At 49.4% G+C, this 17,858-nt stretch overlaps 1 protein-coding gene across 4 annotated transcripts in view; it reads left to right on the forward strand.

Annotated features, from left to right (window-relative positions):
* Window positions 1–17,858, forward strand: part of Mtmr14 (myotubularin related protein 14) — a 49,312-nt gene that overhangs the window by 23,571 nt on the left and 7,883 nt on the right. For all 4 annotated transcript variants that reach the window (XM_042679809.1, XM_042679810.1, XM_042679807.1 and 1 more), the window contains exons 7-17: window positions 622–695; window positions 4,344–4,414; window positions 5,367–5,441; window positions 9,693–9,759; window positions 10,103–10,188; window positions 10,439–10,515; window positions 10,733–10,769; window positions 12,844–12,914; window positions 13,490–13,548; window positions 13,697–13,835; window positions 14,536–14,715. In XM_042679809.1, coding sequence (XP_042535743.1) covers window positions 622–695; window positions 4,344–4,414; window positions 5,367–5,441; window positions 9,693–9,759; window positions 10,103–10,188; window positions 10,439–10,515; window positions 10,733–10,769; window positions 12,844–12,914; window positions 13,490–13,548; window positions 13,697–13,835; window positions 14,536–14,715 — 936 coding nt within the window. The remainder of the gene's footprint in view (window positions 1–621; window positions 696–4,343; window positions 4,415–5,366; window positions 5,442–9,692; window positions 9,760–10,102; window positions 10,189–10,438; window positions 10,516–10,732; window positions 10,770–12,843; window positions 12,915–13,489; window positions 13,549–13,696; window positions 13,836–14,535; window positions 14,716–17,858) is intronic.

Raw genomic sequence — 17,858 nt, forward strand, 5'->3', positions numbered from 1 at the left:
CTAAGCAAGCACTCTACCCCTAAGCCACATTCTCAGCCCTTATGTTTTGTTTTAAAGTAATATTTAATTATCTTAAAAGGTTGTCTTAGAAAATAGGGCATAATCAGGCTAAAGTCAGAGCTCAGCCTGCTACTGATATCTTGAACTTTGCTGTGCCCTTCTCCCTTTGTCAGGATGGCCCCCAGTGCCTTTCAGAGGCTGCTTTCCCTGTGTAGAAATGGCCTCTGTGGCTCTCAGAGAATGCAATAGAGCAGAGTTCCCTCACAGGCCCCCATTTCAATCATCTCCTTGATTAAATTTGTCTTGCTCCCCTTTCCAGGGTCAAAGTGACTACACCGCATGCATTGTGGGTATGTGTGGACAGTGATCCTCCAATTTCAGGTTCCAGTTGAGGCTTGCTGTAGTGAAAAAGACCTCTATCATTTGAGATGTTGGAGTAAGATAGAGAAGTTAGATTTCTTAATTGTACTGTTAAAGGTAGTTATTCTTATGTCTGAATGATAGTTTTGGTTTTGTTTTTAGCAGAATGCATCATTTAAAGTTAGGAAACACTCATTTGGGAAACTATGTTTGTGTGCGTGTGTTCAGATGCTCTAGCACCATGTGTTCCTATCTTAACAGTATAACCTCCTCTGAAAAGGTGGACAAAGCCCAGCGCTATGCCGACTTCACTCTCCTCTCCATCCCATATCCAGGTAGGAAGCTCTTTTCTAGTCAAGTGACAGGCTACCTAGGCTGCGGGACCTAGGGAGCCAGGAGCAAGCCTATGCTTAGGTAGGAGCTTGTATCCAGTTAGTGTGGACAGTTGGGCTTTAGTCACTAGGTGCTCACCCGATAGGTGGAATGGTGTCTTAGAAGGGCCTTTCAACTCTAGGTTCCCAGGATTGAGATCTTTCACTGGCACTCAGCAACAGTCAGAACTTGGAAAGCCTTAGCTCAAGGTTTTGTTGTGAAGATGAGATCATGTTCATCCTGCTCAGGCCATGAGTTGTGGGCTTTCATGCGAATGTTTTGCACTGATGAAGATATTTGTGGACGTTGCTCTTGGAAGCTGTTCTGGGAGTGAAAGAAAATGTAATTGTTATGTCCACAGGGGACTGTACAATGTTGCAGAGTGCTCTGGTGTCTGCACAGCCATGGATACAGCACACACAAATGTATATGGCCTGTGGCTAGACACTCTCCTTACCCTGGATACCCTGGTTACTGGAGGTGTGGTAGACCTGTACAGTGCTCCAGGCCTCAGTCATCCCTGCCTGCTGGGCAATGCCAGGCTTTGCTGGCCACAGCAGGAGGTGTAGAGTCTTTGAAACTCTCCTATTTCTCAGCACCAGCATCTGCCTTCAGTCTTAGCTTAGACGTCATCTCCTCAGTCCTGGAGCCACAAAGCCCAACGCAAGGGCAGGCTGGTGACAGCCTCATTCAGAACTGCAAATCATGTAGCACCTTGTAGGAGAGACTGTCCTTATCAGACAAGCTGGTGGTATTCAGACCCACCTCTTGTGTGACCTGGCACCCTTGTGGTGGCCTCCATCTTAGTAGGTTATCCCCCTCCTCTGCCAGTTCAATGTCCTATAGAACTGGTCCTAAAGCCATATGTCCTTGAAGAGCCCCTCAACTCTTCCAAGCTTTGTTTTCATCCTTTATACCTGAGGATACTGACACTTACTTCAGATAGCAACCTTAATGGCCTAATAAGGAATTGATGGAAGAAAGATTCTCTTCCCTAAGAGTATCCTGAATGGCTGGGCAGCTGAGTTTCAGAACTAGTATCCGACTCCTTGGAGAGACCAGGACAGGAGTGGGCAGGGGGGAGCACAGACCCAACTGAAGTGTCTGGACCGCAGGTGTGCCGTCTGAGGAGCCAGTCTTTGCTTTCTCTGCCTAGATTTCAGTCCAAGTTGGAATACTAGTGTGGTGTCCTTTATGCTGTAGTTTAACAACTTGTTACCAGACTCCTCATATAACACTCTTTGATCCTGTTACTGTCCTAATCCATCAATTTGACTGCAGTCCAGCTAATTTACAACTGAGATGTTTGTGGTGATGTCTCGTACCAGCAAACCAGGGATGTGTTTTCACTAGACAGCATGAGGGTTAAGTAAACAGTGGTACTTCATCCATAGAATGAATAGGATGTAATTGTAAAACAGTGCTCAAGATGGTGAGCAGGATATGATTTTTTTAGTACATTCCCATTACATGAAGGAAAAGAGACTTAACAGAAAATATGCCAAAATGTTATGATCTGTCTGAATGTTTTTCTCCTCTTCGCCCCCAATTTTTTTTTTTTGTATTTAATCTGATAGTTATATGTGTTGGGGATGTAAAAACAAAAAAGCAGGAAGTAGAGGGAGAACGCCCTCCAGATAAGGAAGACAAGGAGAATACTTTTTTGTCTGGTAGTACTAGGATTTGAACTCAAGGCCTCATACTAGGTAGGCAGATGCTATGCCACATGAGCCATCCTTCACCCTTACAGAAGCACCCTTTACTTGACATACTTATATTACTTTATAAAAAAGAAAAGTAAATTACCATTAGCTCAAATCATGGACTGTCTTTGATGCCTGCCATATAAGGATCCTCAGTTGAACCCTGTAAGTACCTTGAATCCCAGACAGGAACTGTGATGCTATCAGTTCTAGCTCTAATAATTAAAAAAAGCAGGGCTTAGATGAAATGGGAAGTGTTCCCTACCACTTCTCCAGGCACCAAAATAGATGAGGCCAAACCCTGCCCCACTGTCTAGCTTGTTTCCTTCTGAGTGAGTTGCTGCCATCACCTGCTTTTCTTCTCTGTGGTCTTGTCTGCTGATGGGTTCTGAAGCCTGTTCTGGTAGTAAGCATCAAGCGCTGTCCTGGGTACTGGGTCTCTTTGCAGAAGGGGATCCGTTTCTGTACCATGAGTTGTGTCAGAACTCAGCCTGCAGGATTAACCAGCCGCCGGGCTTCAGAGAAGCGGCATTTCACTGGGCCCTAAGAGTTCATTGATAGCTCCTCTCAACCTGGGCTCATATGCTCAAGAGCTCTGTCTGATATTTATGATTTTTCTTTCTCCTGGTGAAGCACCCTAGAAACAGGCTGAAGTGTTGTGCTGCCAAAGATTTCCTGACTTGTCATTCAGTAGCAGGACCTGAAGGGTTTATGTGGAATGCAAGTCCTGCAGGGGGGTGTCCCATCTCCACAGGGACAGGTGACCTCTCTCACTGCTCAAGTATATTTTTTTGGCCCGTAGCCCCTTTCGCTGAATTGAGACAATGGTTTTCTTGCCTTCCGGGACCTCACTAGACTTTTTGTGGCCAAAGCCCCGTGCTGTCTGAAGTCTGGATGGACCCTTGTTGAGGAACTGAGAACAACTGAGAGAAAGCCACCCCCAGGTGTCCTCTCCTGCCCTGTGGCTTGACACTGAGAGAGCTGCTAACCCCCGTCCCTGGGATTGTTCTTGTGCTGTCGTCACCCCACAAAGGCCAGCCATAGTTCGGGAGTAAGCCTTATCTCTCAGTCAACAGAACAGTTGGCTGAGCCATGGAACTCCTGTTGTAGTGTGCTGCCATTTGAGTGCTTCCTGTTATATATGTATAACTGTATTTCAGCCTTAAGCACCCATCCCACAAGTAAGAAAGGCCAGGCTTAGTGACTACGCAGCTTGTTCTCAGACAGAGCAAGGAGAAAGCCGAGATACGAAGCTGGAAGAGCTGCTGGAGCCGTCTTCCATCCACTCTGCCCCCACTGTTTCCCAGGCCTCAGCCTGCTTGAGTTTCTCAGGAAGTTTTAGTGAATGATGTGGAAAAGTACCCTTTGCCTGCTTATCTGGAGGAGGCAATGCCTCATGAGCACCTGTTGGGTTGCAGGTATTGTTCACTTCCTCTCCAGTAAGTTAGAAGTTCAGTCTCTACTGAAACTGTGAGGTTAGCATTACTGTCCTCGTGTTAGCAGTGAAGAAGACCAATCCTCTGTAACCGAGTGGTTGCTGAAAGTGTTGAGGGTATCACTGTGAGCCATGCTTTTGCCCACTAAGGCTGGCACCCAGACTACTGGGACAAAGAACCGGCAATGAGTGGGAAGTGACCAGATCCCAAGGAGCACAGATGGAACCGTGGGGACAGGTGGTACCTTGGGGCAGGTGTGTAGCTAGGGATCCAGAGAGGTTACCAGGGGCTTCCTCTCTGCCTCTGCCATTGCCCTTGCCAGTTGGCCTTGATCTTCTCTGGGGCAGCTGTGTAATTGTATATGAGCTGCTGGCTCCTTAGTCCTTCAGCACCAGGGCTATGGACTGGCTAGGGGTAAGTCTTCACCTTTGCAGTAGGACCAAAGGTGTCCTAACTCTGCCTTCTTTTCCAGGCTGTGAATTTTTCAAAGAATATAAGGACCGGGATTACATGGCCGAAGGGCTCATATTTAACTGGAAGCAGGTATGAGCAACAATATTTAACCTGTGTTTCTCTGTGAAAGGAGACTAAGGAGGACAGCTAGCTACATCTCTTTGGGAAAAATAACTACCATTTTTTTTCCCTTGCCTGAGTAGTCTCATTATTTCTTTTCTCGTCTATACATGTAAAATTCTTAAAATACATACTTTGGGCTGGGCATCAGTAGCTCACACCTCAGGAGGCTGAGATCTGAGGATCGCAATTCAAAGCCAGCCCAGGCAGGAAAGTCCATTACCTCCAGTTAACCAGCAAAAAGCCAGAAGTAGATCTGTGGCTCAAGTAGTAGAGCACTAGTCTTAAACAGAAAAGCTCCAGGATGGCACCCAAGCCCTGAGTTCAAGCCCTAAGACCAGCACAAAACAAAAACTAAAAAGTACTTTGTTCTATATGCCCCATTTTTGTTTGTGTGTGTGTGTGTTGTTTTGCCTTTGTTTGTTTGAGACAGGGTCTTTGTAGCTCAGGCTGGTCTGAAACTCATGGTTCCCCAGCCTCTGTCTCCTGATTACTAAAATTATAGGCATGTGGCATCACAACCTGCTCCTCTCCCTTTTTAATGTCTTCCATTCTAGAAGGTAATTTTTCAGGGTCAAAGTAGGAAAAGTTCTTCCTCTTCTTCAGTTCACTTTCTGCATAGAGTGGGAACAGCATTCTACTCATTCTCTAATCAACAAAGCAGGCATGGGAAATCCACTACAAGCTGGGTGCAGGTGGATCTTGCTTATTGCAGCAGCAAACACTACTCAATTGCAGTCATCTAATTTATACTTTGATTTTTTAAGCTCTCAGTGCCAGAGTAGCCCAAGCAGCTAGCCTAGAGAAGGCAAGAACTATGGAGAGATATCCTGCCTGTGGTAACCACAGCTTCAGAGCTGTGACATACTACAACCTCTTCTAGTGGTCAGTCTACATCTCACAGGTATCCTTCTGTTCCCAGGACTACGTCGATGCCCCATTGAGTATCCCCGACTTCCTGACTCACTCTCTGAACATTGATTGGAGCCAGTATCAGGTGAGGGCCTGATCAAGCAGGCAGGAGGGTGGTGGGACACCAGGGGACTCTGGATCACGAGATTCTAATACAGGCTTAATATTGTGATCGCTCTCTCCCCCTCTTTCTCCCTCTTTTTTCTCTCTCTCTGCCCTTCCTCTCTCTCCCTATTCCCTCTCTCCCCTTTTTCCCTCTCTCCCCCATTCTCCCTCTCCTCTCCTCTTCTCTCTCTCCTGTCTTTCTTCTCATTGGCTTTTGGCCCAGAAAGTCAGCTTTTTGAATGTGATTCATTGAAGGATTTTCATCCACCAGAGGGTTCTCTTTGCAGGGATCTCATGGAGCCCACTTCATGACTTTTCATTTTTCCTTTAAAATCTGTGTCCTGACAAAGAAAATGTAGAGCTGTCTGACCTCATTTGATTATAGGAACTTTAAAATTGTTTCCATTGTGTTTTTTTCCTGTCACTGTCTGCCACAGGAGGGCCCTGTTGTACTGAGTACATCTGTATCTTTGTCCTACAGGCCTCCAGTGGGCTCAGTTGCCACTTATTTGAAACAAGACAACTAGCCTTATTCCTGCCCCCTTTCCCACTTCCTGTTCTCTTTGCTTGGCTCCCCCCTCTCAGCTTCCTCTTGTCTGGCTGACACGCTGCCCCTCAGAATATGGCTCGGTGTCATCAAGAAGGGTTTCTTAATCTATATCTCCCCTCACCACCTCCTGTGCACATCTTTTATGGAATTTTCCACTGATTCTGTGAGCTCCAAGAGGATTGGGGGACCCATGGCTTATGCATGCATCCCCAGCACAGAAACAGGCATAGAGCCTAGAGCTTGAATAGCCAAGCCAGTGAATAATGAGAAGCATCTGCACCTCGGCTATTTTCCTCTGTCTCATCTGGACAACTCCCACACAGCCTCGAGGTTTCCCTTGCTTAGAGAGGCAAGGCAAGCCTACATCTGACAACTGCCCCCCCGCTTGTAACGACAGGGATCTTATTTATCTTTTCTCTGAGTATTCAACCCTAATCGCAGGATAGGTACTCAGCGGCTATTGAATGAATGAATGAATGTCAGGTGTCCCCTACGGTGGTATTAAGGGGGAGAGCGGACCAGTGGTGTGTTTTGGGCCTGATGAAGGAATATACCTGTCCATTGGTCTTACATCCCGGGCTGTGCCTAGACAAAATGAATGTCCAGAGGAACCTGCAGGCTTATGTCTTAGTCTGTTGTATGTAGAGGTCTCAGGCAGACCCTGCCCTAAGCTTCCCTTCTTGTCCCTTCTGGCACCTTTTTTTTTTTTTTTTCCATTATGCAGGTACAAACGTTCTGATGAACTACTCACCAAATAAGGTCTTAACTATAGGCCCCCAACATGCTCACTTCTTGAGAGGCTGAATGGCTTTGGGCAGAGTACTTCACTTTCCCCTAAAAGTGGGGTTGACAGCTCCTTTTCTAGGCCCTAATAGGATCCCTAGGTGCAGGTGTTCTCTGAAAGTGCCAAGCCAGGTTTCATGGTACTGAGGACACAGGCCACTGGCTAGTGTTTATTATGTCTTAGAGTCATAATAAACACTGATAAAATTGCAGTCTTCCCACAGGCCTTCTCTTCAGTGCTGCCCCGCTAGTTTGTCATCTTCAGTTCTGCCCTTTCCTGCCACTCAGCACTGGGGTCCCAGGACCCCAGTCTTCACCTCAGTGATTGTTTTGTCTATTGTCTACTGCAGGTGCCTCCTCCCAAGACATACTTGGGAGTTCTGAGTCAGGCCTCTGTGATCCTTGCAAGTGTCATTCATGCAGTCTGCTGTCCAAAATGAAGTTAGTGTGGACCACCATTTATCCAGGAGCTCAGACCTTGATGCTATCCATCTCCAAGCCCCAGTATTCTCTGGATCTCTGCCCCTGGTGAAACACTCCAGTCTTTACCTCCATCCATCTCTTGTGCACTGGGAGAGATAAATCCAGGGAGAGGCACCAACTTGTCACCTGCATATCACATAGGAAACGGAGAGAAAACAATTTAGCCTTTGAAGTGAAGGTAGAAATTTGCTAGGCAGGAGAACAAGTACCACAGGGATGGAACTAAAAAACATAATGCTTGTCCTGCTCTGCTTCCAGAAGCTTCCTGGGAAGTGGAGGATGAGCGGCAAGAAGTTTGAGTTTTCCCCAGGCCTTCCTGACAAGTCCCCTCAAACTTGTTCTTCACTTGTAGCAAAAGTCTCTACAGTGTATCATGACTAAAAATGTGGACTTTGTTTCATCCCTAAGCTTGGCAATGTGACCTTGGGCCGTCTTTCCATCGCTCTCCCTGTCTTATGGCTCCTGTCCCCAGCCCTGGGAATGTGCTTTCTCTCTCTGATTGTAGGCACCTCCTTCAGAGCTGCCCAGCTAGTTGACATTCCACAGAACCAACCTTGGTCCCTGCCCCTCCCTGGCTGCTGTACTTCCCCTCAGCCTGCCCACCCCTCACTGGGCTTCTGCTACAAGGCTCCTGCCTCGGTTCTGCTTCTCCTTGTTCCTTGAATCCTTGCTCCCTGGACATCTCTTGGCAGTGGTATGCCTCCCATGTCAAGCTCCATGCATTGAGAGACCCTTCAGTAGCTCTCCAGAGCTACTGAAAAGTGGGTCACAACTCTCTGGGGGTGCAGGAGGGTCAGGTAAATGAGCCTGCTTGAATTCCTGGGAAATCCATTGCAATTACAGGTGCTGCATTCCCCTCCCCTGCGGGAAGTGCTCTCTTGCTGGCATGCGCAGCCCTCTGCACACAGCCCAGAAAGCTGATAGGCAGTTTTGTCCATAGAGAGCAGAGGCTGTCCCCAGCTGGGGAAACGGGCTCTGCAGAACTGGGTCAGGCCCCTCCATGGAATCCCAGATTCAGAGTAGGTTGCTTCACAGGGCTTGGTCTAAACCTCTCACTTGGGCTTAGAACAGGTTTTCCTTATTTCCTATTTCCCACCTCATATAAGTCTCCTTTTTATCTGCCAAAAAGACTGTATTTATTACTCATAAAAAACATATAACCGGGCGTGATGGTGCATGTCTATAATCTCAGCACTGACAAGGCTGAGGCGTTACATGGCAAGGCCCTGTCTCCAGAAACAAAAGAAAAAAGTTAGTGACTAGCAGTGAAAAGTGGCTCATACCTTTGATCAAAAGCTGAGGTCTGAGAATCCATTCAGAGCCAGTCCAGGCAGAAAAGTCCTTGAGACTCTTATCTCCAATTACTCATCAAAAAAGCTAGATTAGAGAGGAATGGCTCAAGTGGTAGAGCACTAGGCATGAGCAAAAGAGCCAAGTGAGAGCACAAGGCCTTGAGTTCAAACTCTGTTACTGCTGACACAAAGTGAAACATGTTAAGAGAAGGTTAGTGCTGTAGTTGGTTTCTGTGATGTAAAGAGTGCAAGGAGAGGCAGAAAGGGCTCCTGGGGGCATTGAATCTCTGGGGAATGAGTGTCTCAGGTTATCTGGGGTTTGAGAGCAAAAGCCTTATCTCTTGTCACATAATAATGCTTATCAATTTTGCTTATTTTTTGTGTTGGGGATGGAACTCAGGGACTTGTTGTCCATGCACAAATATGTATGCTCAATCTCTGAGTTACACCCCCAACCAACGTTTTAGTTAGCTGGTATTTATTTTTGGCCTCTTTTTTTTTTTTTTTTTAATGGGGTATGGGACCTGAACGCTGGGCCTGGGTGCTGTCCCTCAGCTCTTCAGCTCAAGACTAGCACTACCACTTGAGCCACAGCACCACTTCCAGCCTTTTCTGCTTCTGTGGTGCTGAGGAATCAAACCCAGGGCCTCATGCATGCAAAGCAAGTGCTCTACCGCTGAGCCACCTTCCCAGCCCCTATTTTTGGCTTTTCTCACTATGTGGCCCATGCTGCCATGGAACTCGGATCACCCTTCTCTCTCTACTCCTGAGTGCTACGGTTAAAGGCCTGTGTCACCATTACAGGCCAGCATTTTGTTTGTTTGTTTGTTTTGGGTCCGGTCATGGGGCCTGAACTCTGGGCCTGGGCGCTGTCCCTCAGCTCTTCAGCTCAAGGCTTGTGCTCTACCACTTGAGCCACAGTGCCACTTCCGGCTTTTTTCTTTTTGCTTATGTGGTGCTGAGGAATCGAATCCAGGGCCTCAGGCATGCAAGGCAAGCACTCTACCACTAAGCCACCTTCCCAGCCCCGCAGGCCAGCATTTTGTTTTTGGAATATTTTAAACTCCAAACATGAATCATTAACATTTACTCCTAGATCCCTTTTCTCTCTTTTGCCCAACAGAGTTGGGACCTGGTGCAACAAACACAAAACTACCTGAAACTGCTGCTTTCTATAGTTAACAGTGATGGTGAGTCTCTCTCTCCCTGAGCCCTCAAGCCAGAGCAAACACAAGGCAGGGACATGGAGCAGTACCACCTACATCTCCTAGGTAGTCACTGTGGAGCCTAGATTCTTTCCCTGAAAGCACAAGAACTGTAGCCAAGAGAAGAGGTGCTACAGACCAAGGCATATCCCACCAAGCCAGCACCCACTTGTGGCGCTAGGCTGGAGAAGAGTCTTGAGGACCCAGAGAGGGCAGCGGGGAGGTTGGGTAGCCTGGCTCCTTCACCTGAGCCAGGGTGGCAATGCTTCCCTTCTCATCAGCCCCTGTCTGGTTCTTCCCTGGGCTCCTGTTGGTGGTGTGCAAGCAGATGACAGTGGGTTGCTGGTACACTGTATCTCAGGCTGGGATCGGACCCCCCTCTTCATCTCTCTCTTGCGCCTTTCCTTGTGGGCTGTGAGTATGGCTGGGCCCTGGGGTCGGGGAGTATTCAAGAGGCCCTGCTAATAACCTCCACCGTTAGGATACTGTGGGAACATCTCCAACGGGTAAAGATCTGGGGTGAGGGAACCACTCCCAAGGTGTCCTGCTTACCCCTGGTTTTGGGGTTCTTTGCCAGCCTGTGTTGTCACAGGGCCTGTGGATGGGGGGCAGTCCCAGGGTGAGCAAGCTTATGGTGGGAAGGCAGCTTTCCGGTCTCTTCCAGGATGGGCTCATCCACATGTCCCTGAAGCCTGCTGAGATCCTCTACCTGACTGTGGCCTACGACTGGTTCCTCTTTGGGTAAGCCTTTGTGGAAAACTGGACCTTGGGGTGGAATGGTGACTGAAATAGTGTGGTGGCTGCCATGTCAGGGTCACAAGAAGAGTTTGGTCCCCTGTCCCTTGGGAAGGACAGAGATGCTGACAGACCTCACCTGACTGTGTGTTGCTGGTGTCCAGATCTCCCTTGCCTCATTGTGGTATGGTTTCCTTTGACGTATGTGTTATCCTTTTTTCAGGCACATGTTGGTAGATCGGCTCAGCAAAGGAGAGGAGGTGAGTGCCTCTTACAGACTGTGAGCACAGCTCAAGGCTGACGGAGGGACAAAATGATGGACTGTCTGGTTGACACACTGCGGGGGGCTGCACAAAGTATGGTGGAAAAAATAGGAGCACAGAGCTCCCATCTGGACTTCAGGGTCCTCCTGCACCATGGAGAGAGCCCTGGGCGCTGAGCAGTTACCTAGCTGCCTAGGACCTATCTAGACAATTTCCTCCATTCTGGTGACCTGCTTTTCTGTGCTGATACCCACGAGCAGGTCTTTTTGTGCCCCTCATCCTCACAGCTGAAGGATAGAAGCACTTCTGTCTTTCTGGCACTTTTCAACCCCAGAGCCACCTGTGTATCCATGGTCCTGCCGCTCCTTGCTGCTGAACTGCGTCTAGACTCTGTCCTGTCTCTCCTGTCTCTCAGCATCCACTCCTCTCTCTCTGCCCATCCGTGCCTAGCCTTCTTGCTGCTTCCAAATCTTTGCCTGCCTGGTATGCTTGTTTCCCCAGCACACAGACCTGCAGTTGGACCCAAGGATGCCTGCCTCTACTTGTCTTCCCTAGAGCTGGAGTGACCTTCAATGGCCTATTTTGAGTTACTGATACCTCACTGAGGGACCCAGGTGCTCAGCATGGGAGCTGTTCCTCTTCCATCTCCCCACCCCAGCTTTGTGAAGCATCTTTCTTCTTTCTCATCCTCCTGAGCCTACCTCCTTCCTAGGCATCTTATCTCACACCACCTCCTTTTGTTGTTCCTGCTCAGCTGTTCCTCTCCCTACCAAATCTCTTCTTCTGAGCACTTATCACATCTGCCAGGACTGTGGAGCTTATAAGCCTGGTCCTCAGAGACCTCAGTGAACTGTCAGAGACAGCAAGCAACTTTGGCATTAAAATCTGGGCAGAAAGTCTCTTTGTAGCCTCTTGTTTGGGGATTTTGCTGGTTCAGGACATTCTGTCCTCCACCTCATCTCCCTTGTTCTCCAAAGCGGACCAGATGCTACCTTCAGAGACTCAGAGCGGTGATAGAGTTGAGCTAAGTGGGGTCAGAGTTCCAGCCCTGCGTTCCTCACCATGTGCAAGGGTCTCAGTAGCTGATCTCCAGGGTAATCGCTTCCCCACACCTAGACACTGACCTGCAAAGCAGCAGACAGAACCAAGGTCTATTAGGCGTCTTTGCCAGCAACCCTCCTTTGAGCTTCACAGAGTGCATTAGCACATTAAAGACTGAAAGTCTTTAATTTTATGTAACACAGTATTTTCATACTGACCTAACTTGAGCAACCCTCTGCTCTTTTGAGCAAATCTTTTGGGGCCCTGTGGGATACTGGGTAGGTGTTTCTCTGAGCAAGGGGTTTGTGGGGATTATTAGAGGCTTTTGTAGACCACACAGACAGAAGCCTTGGGTATCCACCCTGGAGTCCACTGGGGTGCTGGCTGGGCACTTATAGGAACCAGGTTGCCCATCTCACTCCCAAGCTAAGAGGGTCGCTCTGGGCCCTGAGTTCAAACCCAGTACTGCCAAAGACCTGGCCCTCACAGTTCTTGAGCAGGGCAGACACCAGGCCAAATAATGGCTACCTCCACTCCAGTTTTCTTGATCTTGTTTCTGAGTGACCTCTGCCATATGCTCCCTTTTCCTTTCCTGTATACCTGCTGTGTCATCAAACCCCAGTCCCAAGATCTTGCTCCCTGCTGTCCTCTGCCAGCTTCGTTTCCTGGGTTGCTAGATTGTTGTCTTCATCCTTCATCTTCAGCCGATAACAGGTTGAGAATGTGTGTTGAATGTGAAGGGGGCTTGGAAATTCTGACCTGGGCTCTCATTTCCTCCTTTACCCCAGCCCAATCCAGCCCAAAGGCGTCTCTTTACCAAACCCTGCTGAGCTTCATCCAAAAACTCCTGGGCCAGAATATCCAGTGGAGTGACTTCAAAGCAGGGCCTTCTCCACAGAGAGATTTACCAGAAAAACCAGCTTTTCACTCTTGGGAGTTCTGCTACTTCAGCCTTCCACACAAGCTAGCTGGTCAGCCTTTCTCTCTGGGAAAGGATATCTTACTGTATGTTGCGTTTTGTCTCCTTCAGATTTTTTTTTTCTGCTTCAATTTTTTGAAGCATATCACCTCTGAGGAGTTCTCTGCACTGAAAACCCAAAGGTAAGCGAGGCGTACTCTACAGGAGGCAAGTTACCACTTATCCCTGCCCAAATTCTCTGGCATGCACGCACTCCCTTCTTCTGGGCCCAGGCCAGGCATCCCTGCTGGGAGTCCTGAGGTGAGGAGGGCAATGAGTGATCTCTGGTGAGGAAGAAGAAGAAGAAGGCATGATACTGCAGGGAGAAGCCAGCCCACAGGACTTCCCACACTCCTAAGCTGATGGTCATTCTCCCTGGAGTCCCTGCTTCCAGCCTGGGACATGCAGGCTGCATGGCTGGTAGTTGTTTTAAAATCCAGAACCCTCAAGAATTGAGAGTTTGGTTGCCTTCCTACCCAAGGCTTCTAGCACATTAGACTTGAGTTCTCAGATGCCAAGCTAGTAAAGAGGAGATGGGAGTGCCAACCTCAGAAGTCGGTTATGTGTGTGGCATACAGAAACAGAATGGAGCCCAGAAAGGCCTACCTCTAGGTAGAACCTCCTCTCTGAGTTGCCAGGGAGTAGGAGCTATCCTCCAGGATGGGCAGGGTTGGAGGTTGGGAACAGAGGAAATTCCCTGCTTGGGTTCTTGTTCCAGGAGGAAGAGTTTGCCAGCCCGGGATGCAGGCTTCACCGTAGAAGATATCTGCATGCTGAGTGAGTCCATGGCCCCAGCGGGCTTCCCCTCCTCAGCATAGCTGAGTGTAGCCCACGCAGGAGCTGACCAGCTAGCTGGTGTGGAAGAGATGGTGGACTGGTGATGGGAGAGAATAACGTGCTGACCTGTGGCACTGGCTTCTTTCAGGGCGAAGAGACCGAGGCAGTACCACCAGCCTGGGCAGTGACTTCTCCCTGGTCATGGAGAGCTCTCCAGGGGCTTTGGGGAGCTTTACCTATGAGACTGTGGAGTTGGTCCCGGCAGGAGCACAGACTCAGGCAGCTTGGTGAGGAGCCAGACTGGGACAGAGCTTACAGCTGTGGCCCAGGGCCATCAGCCCCAGGGAGCCAGGCTAGAACCCCAGGAACAAAGGGGCCCTTGACAGAAGGTCCAAGAGCACAGCTCTATCTCCTGCTGTCTGTACGGGCACTCAGAGGCCAGCCATCTGGTTGATGAAGGGCACTGCCTGGTGGCCCAGGAGCATAAAGGGCCTGGCCTCCCTGTGGAACCAAGAAGCACTGGCCAGGTCGGGGAGGCTCCTGTCAGAGGAGCTCCCTATGCGCTGTGCCTGGTGGGGGAAGGGCAAGTTAGAGAAAGGAAACAGAATGTAAAACGGTGGTTAGTGACTAGACATACTGACGAGTCCCTCCATGGAGAACATGATAAAATCTGAGGCCCTAATGTCTTTCTCCATAGACAGTGGCAGTTTGTATAACAATTTCAGAAAGGGAAGCAGGGAGTTACTGTGCCTATTATCTAAGAATTATTTTCTGGCACATCCTCTGAGGCTGGTGGTCAGTGTAATTTGGATGCCACAGTCAGTCCCTCTATAAAGTTCTAGCCCTCGATGCCTGGGCCTTTGAGCCTGAAGAAGTACTGAGAGCCCACTGCCTGTAGCATCTTCCCCATAGGCAGAAGGCAGTCCCTGGGCTCCAGTGCTGGGCCTTCTAGGGGTCCCTGCTGACGGTCCTACTCTTCCACCTCAGGAGGAAGAGCTGCTCATCCTCCCCACAGAGTGTGCTCTGGAACCGGCCGCAGCCCTCGGAGGACCGCCTGCCTTCCCACCCAGGGCTAGCTGAAGCCAAGTCTTCCAGCTCCTCATCCTCAAACCATTCTGACAACTTTTTCAGGATGGGCAGCAGTCCCCTGGAGGTTCCCAGACCCAGGTGAGGAGTCCCAGGGCCTGGCTTACCAAGGCTGAGGGTAAGGATCCTGCACCTGAGCTGGTGTCTCTAGAGGTATCCTAGGTGGGATTCCTTGTTATATGGCCTACCGTAAAGAAGCTGCAGGCCCACTGTTGGGAAGATTTGTTAATGTTGGAACACAAAGCCAGGGCTGCTTTGTAGAGAGGTTTGAGAGTCCTTCCTGGATGGAACCTTGCCCAGTCCAGGGATCTCCAGAGAGTGCAGTGATTGTGATGTGACAGACTGGGAGTCAGGGCTGCCTCCGTGTGCTTCCAGTGATAGATACTAGCCCTCTCGGTACCGCACATTGTAATTGAAGAATCAAGTATAGATGTTCTGAGTCCCTTTGGTTCTCACATTCCATGTCCACGTTGGTGGGATAGTGAAGAGATGAGGCTGTGGGGAACCACAGCATCCCTACACACCTGGAGAAGCCACACCTCAGCCAGGATGTGTAGGGGCATGGCCAAGCAAGCTGATTAAAACTGAGCAGTAGGCCACAGGCTTAGGAGCGGAGGATGGACTGATGCTTAGGGAAACATTTCCCAATTGACCATACTACTTTATCCATTTCACACCTGTAAGGAAAGAATCCTATGGATCACTGTGCTTTCTCAAATTTTAACATCTAGTCCTTCTGGAAAGAACAAAGCAGTTGTGGCTCCAAGATACTCAAAGAATTCCAGGCTGCAAGAAGCATGAGTTCTGGGGTCCAACCCAGATCACAGCTCAGCTCTGCCATGTAATGTTCATGTATCTTCAGACTGTTTCCTCCCTGGTAATAGAGCTATTACAGGGAAAGACTTTCCAAAACGTCTGGAAGCCTCTTCCCTACTCTGGACAAAAGCAGGGAGTGAAGGAAGAAGAGCCAGATCCTCCTCCACAAGGAGGCAGGTGAGGTATAGGTGCGCAGAACCTCCAGGCTGCACTGGCCAGTCTCAGGTCCTGTGTGCTCACCCCTGCAGGTGATTGACCCAATGCTCTCTGTGCAGAGCTGAGTCTGTTAAACTAAGACCCGGAGACTTCTGCCCCACAGGGGTTATAGTAAATGCAGCTGACCAGAGACAGTGCCAGGCAGACAAGCCCACATGCCTATGCCCACTATCACCTGCCGTGCTCCCTAATCTGCATACCTGGCTGTCCTCAGGGTTGCTCAGGGGCTTCAGTGGCACTGTGGGACACTTTTTTGGCCGGTGACTGTCGCTCAGAGTTCCTGCCTCCTTTTTTTCTGTGCAATGTTGCTGGACAGAGGGAGGAAAAGAAGAGTCTATTATCTTCTGAGCCCTGTCCCAGTCTAATTGTGACAACAGCTGGGAGCGCCCACACTGACCTGCACTGGCACCCATTCCCACACCCCACCTGTGTATCCTCCTCTTCTTGCCTCGGATTCCACTTCTCAGTCCTGGGAAATCCTCTCATGAGAACTGTTTCTGTGGTGGATAACTTGTTGTTGATCCAGTATGAACACCAAGGCACCTCCTTGTGAGACTGGAGAGTTAGGGGCTCTATCTAAGCTCAAAGCCCTGCACCTAGGGCTAGGCAGAGTCTGGCATAGCAGGACCTAAATAGGCACCTTGAAGATAAGGCATGGGGCCTTGTTGTGAGGTGTTGGGAGGTTCTGCTCTATTCTAGGAGTGCCTGCCTAGAGTCTGGCCAACCAGATTCTACTGAATGTGATTTGTTTGCCAGAGGTTTTGAAAGATTAGATTATTCTGATTTGGAGCAGTCTAATTATGTATTTCTATTAACATTCAAATTAATTTAGTCTCTTTTATCTTAAAGTTCCTAAGGGATCCAGCCATTAGCAGCTCTGCCTGTTAGGTAACAGTAGCCAATCAGGTCTTTAGTGTGGCAGGAAGAACTGTACAGAAATCAATCCCTTGTGAAAGCTACCTGGGCCAGCCATACGTTCCTCCCAGCCTTTGTGTTCTGGGTTTTATGTGCTCCACAGGCCCCAGCCTCTCTTGAAGCTGGACTCCCTTGTGCAGACCCTGTGAGGTGTTGCCAGGTTGGGAGGGAAGTTCTTTAGAGTCCCAGTTCCACATCCCTCACAAGAAGGACAGGTGGCTTTTTAATACCTTTCACCACTGCTAAAACATCATCTACAGGGCTGGCGAGTGCTCTGAGCCCAGAGCAGCTCCCCCAGCTCTGACTAGGAAGTCACTCTGCCCCAGCTCAGCGGGGCCTTGGTCTCTGCTCTGGAGTCAGACATCTAGGGAAAACGGGATTGCTTGCACAGCATCATCCGTACCCAAGGAGGATGCTGCCACCACTGAGCTCAGTTTGAAGCCAGGCTGCCTGCAGAGCAGATGAACTTGTCTGAGGCTGACCAGCAGCCCGGTTGAATAGCTAAGTAGCAATACAGGAACCAACTGCCACTGCTCAGTTAGCTGCTCACCCAGCCACTGCCACTTGCTAACTGCCTCATTAAAAGCAGGGAGTTCTGTCCCAGGCTGTCTTTCCCACCTCTCTCCTCATCTCCCCCCCTTCTACCCCCTCATTCCTGGAACTTGATCTCTAGGCCTGGGCACTGTCGCTGAGCTTTTCTGCTCAAGGCCAGTGCTCTGCCACTTGAGTTCCACTGCTGACTTTTTGTGTTTAATTGGGGGTAAGAGTCTCATGGACTTTGCTACCCCAGCTGGCTTTGAACCAAGATTCCTCAGATCTCAGCCTTCTGAGTAGCTAGGATTAGTACCAGCTTGAGCCACCCGTGCCTGGCCCCCAGACAGTCTTTGAGGCAGAGAAGCCAGACTCCTCTCTGCAACACACAGTACCTATCCCATATCTGGTTGTTCCTTCCTGGGGCCCCGGCTCCAGGCTTGTTGAGAAGCAGCTGGCAACATAGGAAGCTTGAAGCCAAAAAAAAACTGCTGTAGGAGGACAGAAGTCCTCAGAGGATGATGTGCACGCTCAGTCCTAGTGCTGTTCACTCAGGACTTGGATGGGGCATCTTTGAGAAGCATCCTTGGGTGGGCCGATTGGTTCTGGAAGGATTAGTTTAGATTTGGTGACATACAGACCCCCCTAAAACCCTAATTTCACTCAGTACTAATTCCTTTCATGACTTTGTACATGTTACTTGATGAATTTTGTCTCCACTTTCTGGTCTGTGTAATCAGAGACCT

Source organism: Dipodomys spectabilis, unplaced genomic scaffold, assembly GCF_019054845.1.
Source record: "Dipodomys spectabilis isolate Male_0828 unplaced genomic scaffold, ASM1905484v1 ptg000054l, whole genome shotgun sequence".
In the NCBI taxonomy this organism is placed as follows: Eukaryota; Metazoa; Chordata; class Mammalia; order Rodentia; family Heteromyidae; genus Dipodomys; species Dipodomys spectabilis.